Source organism: Triticum dicoccoides, chromosome 2A (genome assembly GCF_002162155.2).
Source record: "Triticum dicoccoides isolate Atlit2015 ecotype Zavitan chromosome 2A, WEW_v2.0, whole genome shotgun sequence".
NCBI lineage: Eukaryota > Viridiplantae > Streptophyta > Magnoliopsida > Poales > Poaceae > Triticum > Triticum dicoccoides.
In genome coordinates this window covers 646,238,240-646,244,415 of record NC_041382.1, presented here as the reverse complement: position 1 = coordinate 646,244,415, position 6,176 = coordinate 646,238,240, and the positions used below count along the sequence as shown (strand labels likewise).

At 57.0% G+C, this 6,176-nt stretch overlaps 1 protein-coding gene across 1 annotated transcript; it reads right to left on the bottom strand.

Moving 5' to 3' along the window:
• Positions 1 to 1,385: 1,385 nt before the first annotated feature.
• Positions 1,386 to 2,714, bottom strand: LOC119355965 (vegetative cell wall protein gp1-like). The gene has a single exon (XM_037622866.1). The coding sequence runs from the start codon at positions 2,580 to 2,582 to the stop codon at positions 1,620 to 1,622; it is 963 nt and encodes a 320-aa protein (XP_037478763.1). The 5' UTR covers positions 2,583 to 2,714; the 3' UTR covers positions 1,386 to 1,619.
• Between the last annotated feature and the right edge of the window lie 3,462 nt (positions 2,715 to 6,176).

The following is a 6,176-nucleotide window of genomic DNA, read 5'->3' as shown; positions in this document are numbered from 1 at the left end:
CGGTCCCGCCCAATTACAGTCGTCCCACTACTCCAATTCGTCGGATCCGCCCCCACCGTCTGCCATGGGCATCCGCCGCAGGCTTGGGCACCCTGCTGACGTCCTCACACTTTTACGCCCCCAGGTTTGGCTATCATCGTTGTTGCCCCGCCGTCGGATCATCATGTTTCATGTGATTCACAAATTATAGAGCTCGGTGACTGTTTCATGTTTCATCGTCGTTGCCCCTCAGTCCCATTGTTCTCCATCTCCGTAAATTTGGTGGCGTTCGATGTATGTAACCTTGGTTTTGTTGGGGGTTTCTTTGAGGCATAGAAGTGTGAGGGTTCATGATTGTTACATGTTATGTATATTTGTTGGGTTGATCGTGGGGTCATGGAGTTTGCTTCTTAGCTAGTAGTCCGCATGTGGTCTATATGTATCGGTTTTCGACCGGTTTTCCGTTAATTAACCGGGCAATTCTCCTTTTCTTAATTAATCGATGAGGCAAATCTTTTGCCTTTGTTTTTTAAAAAAAAACAAATTATAGAGCACCAGTTTTAGGGTCCCTGAAAATGCAGAAAAATCATCGATGTCCAAAAGTCACTGCCCTTTATATCTAAAATATATATTTGTAGGGCACCAAATTTGTGGACAGCTGCTGGAGAGGTTTGTACCGAGCTCATGAATTCAGCGGTGGTGCCTTTATTAACTCTGGAGTGCGCTGCACCGGCCTCGCACGGGGCATCATCTTGGGAGGGAGCCACCGACACCGGAGCAGATCCTACCGCTGCCGGGGCTGCAAAACGCCAGGACGCGCACGAGCCAGCGAGACCCTCATCACCGGCCGCATGCGCCTCCGTCCGGGACCAGCCCCAAATGATCGACACGATCCACGCGTACGCACGTCCTGAAATCTGTCCTGCTCGCGAATCAGACGGCCATGCATGCATGCACGGCCTCTCCCCACCAGGGCCCAGGCCGCCGTGCACCAGCCGGCGTCCCCGCGCCAGGCCGCTCACGGGTTCGCTTGCCCCCCGGAGCGTGCAATCGCCAGGCGTGTGAACCGTGAAATGCGCATGTAACTTTTCCCCGTTTCGTCAGCCTCCGCGAGCAGCGGAATGCACGGTATGGCCTTGGCCTGCCGTGTCCATGCCACAGGCTTTGTGGATGCATGCAGGGCAACAGTTTCTGGCCCTGCAGATCACGTTTCTCATACGAAGTGTCCCGTGCTTCTCCTCGGCCCACATTTGCATGGGTCGTACACGCGGTGTGATTTTTCGACACTTTCTAGTGAACGCGCATCTCAGGTGTTCAAGCTATTGAACCACAATTTGCACCGACAAGAATAGTGTACAACGGTCATATGCCAAGTTGTATAAGCGAGTGAGAAAGCATACGCAGCATGAGGATGCAATATGCAGTACACCGGAATTATACATGGTAGTACATATGAGTTCTGAGATATCATCCATCCATATATTTATAAGAAGAAATAAACAAATGGCCAATAATGTGCAGTACACCAAGAAAGAATTCGCAGTACATGCGACGCCCGGAGGAACGTCGGCAGACACACACGCTCGTGTAACGTAACACTAAACAAGATCGCCAAAGTAAGCCAGCCCTGCTGTGCTCAATTAAAACAAGACCACGAGCCCCGCGGCCGCCATGGCCACGAGCGCGGCGACGCCGGCGCGCGCGCTCCCGGCCGCCGAGTCCTCCTCTGCCACGGGCGCCAACGCGGGCGACAGCGAGCCGAGCGGGGAGAGCGAAGGGGCCATGATGGGCGACAGCTCGGGCGCCATGGCCGGCGCCGGCTCCGGTGCCATCGTGGGCGACGGAGTCGGGGCGAAGATCGGAGCCGGTGTCGGTGCCGGTGAAAGGGGCGCCGGTGCCGGTGACATGGGCGCCGGTGCGGGGGCCATTGTTGGTGTGGCGATGGGCGTTGCCACGGGAGCCATGAGCAGGGGTGACGGAGCCATTGCGGGAGGCGCGGTGGCCGGTGGTGTTGCCATGGGTGCGGCCACTGGGGCCGGAAGCGGCGCGGCGACGGTGGGTGGCATCGCCGGAGGGGCCGCGGTCACTGCGAGAGGGGGTGCAGAGACGGGTGGCGATGAGGTGGCAGTGAATGGCGGAGAGGCAACAGTGGACGCCGCAGGCGACGTGGCTGTGAGTGGTGCAGCGGCGAAGCTCTTTGTCGGAGCTGACGCGGCAGCAAACTGCGGCGAGGCAGCCGTTGTCGGCGGAGCTACCGCCGCAGCCTGCGGCGCCGAGGCGGTGACGGTCGGCGGCACGGCAGACACCTGTGGCGCCGAGGCAGCGACGGTCGTCGGAGGTGCTGCAGACACCTGTGACGGCGAGGCGGCCGAGGTCGTCGGCGGTGCCGCAGACACCTGTGACGGCGAGGCGGCCGAGAACGTCGGCGGCGCTGCAGACACCTGCGACGGCGAGGAGGCCTGCGGCGGTGATTTCACCGTTGTCGGCGCCGCGGCGAACGTCTGCGGCGGGAAGGCGCCGACCGGGGCAGCCTTGGACGCGGACGGCGACTGCGCGGCGCAGGAGACGAGGAGCAGCGAGAGGAGGAGAGGAACGAGCGCCATTGCTGGTTGCTGTTTAGCTCCCTCTCGTGCCTTCTCTTCTCTTCTTCCCAACTAGCACAGTGCTCTAGCTTGCCCTGTGTCAGTCTGTGAGCACTGGCGCTGGCAATGCTGGATGGATGTGGTGGCGAGAGCTGCGGCGACGTTATATATAGCGCGGCGATCCGGTGGTGCGTGCGAGTGCGAGGCCCAGATCTGATGGCCAACACGTGACCAAATGAATGAACCTTCTTACAGCCCAGCGCCTGTGTCCTCGCGCGCCCAATAATGATCGATGGATGCAATGCAAGCCGCGCGTATTCGCACGGGAGGGTTCATGGCAGGGGTTCGTGCGTGCGTGCGTACGTACGTGCCTACATCCGCCGTGCACGCGTATGCGTGCAGGTTTCATGCCCGAATTTAAACCGGCACGCCGATCTTCTCCTACATGCATGCAATCGTCAGACTCCGGACCTCGGCGTACCCTTCACCTTCGAGCTACGTAACGTGGCGAGCTCGAGGGGTTAACGGTACGGATTGCATCGAGCGCTTGCACTGTTGCACAAGAGGCCATGAACGCAGACGCCCCATTGCTTCCTACAGTAGATTACGCGTGCACGTGAGGACGAAGGATGGCAACGTGTTGGCGCTCCTCAAAGCTTGAAGCAAGTCCGACCCCCGGAACCGTACGCTCAGGCCGAGCCTGACCGACCCGACCCGACCCGACCCGGAGAGGTTTGGTCGAAACCCCTGCGGCGACCGACACCTGCGGCCCTCCCGCCGTCCGGTGTCGCGACAGCTATGGATTGCTCTCGGTTCACTCACCAGATGCGAGCTGCCCCTTAATTAGAGCCGAAAGCATGGACGACCAGTACTAAGTAGCTCGGCCATTACCACCAGCGTCCTGCGCTCCTCTGTTGCCACAGTACGGGCCAATCACTCCCCACTCCATGGTAGGTAGGTGTTCATCTCATGCCAACGCCAACATTTTCACCAAAGAGATTTACCCTCTCCTAACCCTAACCACCGAGGCACCCAAGCTACCGTCCTAGCAATTACCCGTGACACGGACCCGCGAACCAGATCCTCTGGCCGTCTGCCCCGGAAGTCTCCGTGAACAGCCTGGATGACACGCACCAGCGTTAAGAGCCTCTTCTCGTTCGGCATGCAACACTAGCTAGCTGATAGCTCGGCTCGCTTGGACTCATGCCGATCACCGGTACAATGATTAACGCATCTATTTATTCGGGCATGCATGCATTAGTGCACCACCAGCAGCACCACCGCTCCGCTATGGATCGAGCCTATGCATGATTTCCCTTTCGACTGCACTGTGTCATGGCCTGGCAAGGAGTCATGACAACTTCTCGAGGAGAGGAGGCCGGGGGACCTTTGCATGCGTTGCAAGGAAAGTAAAGCTAACCCCCACTTCACTTGCTCCTTCGCCTTCCCCCCAACCACCAAGGACTGCTATTATTTTTGATTTTGTTATTAGTAGCAACATACAGTATGATTTTGTGTGTTAATGCTTCTGTTTTCATTTTACCCTTGAGTTCTAGCCCCACTTGCCCACGTTTTCTTCGAAAAGAAGGATAAACCTCCGGCCTCTGCATCCCGCTTACTGCCACATATGTTAGGAGCTGGGTTTCTCAGCTGTTGGCATTGCCAAATGACCATCGACCCGACCGACACAATGTCGATGGTGCTTGGAGGCATCTAACCACCACTCTCTGCGTGGACCGTGCACGGAAGGGTCGCAAGCAGTACTTCCGCTGTGCGCGATTGGCGCCAATAATCAGCTCCGGTCCGCTTGGTGCGGTGATTAGCGCTGTCGGTGGCAATGCAAATGCTGCATGGGACGCGCTCTCTCACCGGTGGTGTGGTTGGCAGAGGGAGAGAGGCTTTCCTTTCCTTTCATCCTAATTATTTGAGCGAATAGGCGTCGCTTTTGCAGACCAGGCCATGCACACCGTACGCGTACGCCGACCTCGCAAAGGCTATCGCCCGAGGGCTGCTCGACAAGGCCGACCAACAACCGCCGTGCACGCCATTGATCAATCATCGCGTGCTACGTTGATGCGGTGCGCGGTGGCGCCGGCCCGGCCCTTCGGCGACGGTGGTGGTGGGTTCGCTGGGTCTGGGGGCTTGACCTGAGGCGTGGCTAGGTAGGTGGGCTTCGGCGACGCGTTACGCTGGCCGGGCGGCGGCGCTGCGCGCGGCTCGTGTTGCGTTTGGTTGCGTGGGCGTCGGTGCCCCGCCGTTTTCGATCTTCGTCGTGGAGAATGGAGCGGACCGATGGGGGCCAGGTGCTTGCAGCAAGTTCAGATGCATGTTTTTTTCTTCTTAAGAGTACGTCAATGGCATATCTTAGCTTGATAGAAGAGAGAAACATAATTACAAGAGTGCCGGTTGCTGTGCAAACACAGAGGCCGGGGTACCACACATCCAACTCCTACACCATCGATCCTAGGTCAACTTCTCATAAATCATTGTAAACCTCCCGCTCCTAACCCCGTTTGCCTCAACTCGGCAATGTCGTCAAGGATCCTAAATGGTAACTCACTAGCTGTCATTTGCTCACTTCTCCTATTGAACACTGGCATTTCTTTGCTTCCAGAGGGCCCAAGCCATCATCGTATCAAATCCTCTGCGGTCCTGTCCTCCGAAGCTTCTCCGCACAATCAGCCACCAATCCTTGAACACGTCCAACTCTCACGGCTCTTGCACCTCGACCCCGATGAGGTGAAACACCTTATGCCACACCTCCTGCGCATAAGTGCAGTTCACCAAGATGTGATCCACGATGTCCTCCGCCTGCAAACACGTGTAACATGCCGATGGGTGATCCTGTAATCCATGTCTTGCTCTCCTATCCGACGTCCATAACCCGTACTGCAGGGCGAGCCACACAAACAACTTACATTTGAGCGGTGCCCAACTCTTCCAGTTGCACTTAGCCGTGGGTGATCGGTCTAGCTCAGAGCAGAGATAGTCATAAATCGATTTGGCTGTGTATGATCCAGTCGGCGATCTTGGCCAAGTGAAACTGTCCGGACGGGATGGGTCACGATCCACTGTGTTGATTGCCTGGCAAAGGTGCATGTACTGCAATAGGGCGGTGAAAGAGATGTTTTGCTCGAAGTCGTGAACCCAGCTGCCCTCATCTAAAGCTTGTCGCACCGTACGTCTATTCGTTGTTCTCGTGGGGACTGCAACAACTATCAATGGTGCAATCTCCCCAACCGTTGTCGTAGTTCTAAGCCTGACAGTAATGTAGGGGGGTAAGTATGGAGAGGCGAGATCTTAGCTATGGAGAAGTTGTAAGGACGCAAGGTTTACGAGTTCAGGCCCTTCTCGGAAGAAGTAAAAGCCCTACGTCTCGGAGCCCGGAGGCGGTCGACTGGATTATGTGAGTATGAGTTACAGAGGTGCGAACCCTTGTCTCGGAGGAGGGGGGTGGCTTATATAGAGTGCGCCAGGACCCCGGCCAGCCCACGTTACGAAGGGTTCAATGTACACTAAGGCAGGGCGTTACTGGTAACGCTAGTAATAACGTGCTATGATGACCATAAAAGCTACTTAATGACCGATCGTTAGCGTGCGGGGTGACTTTAGGTC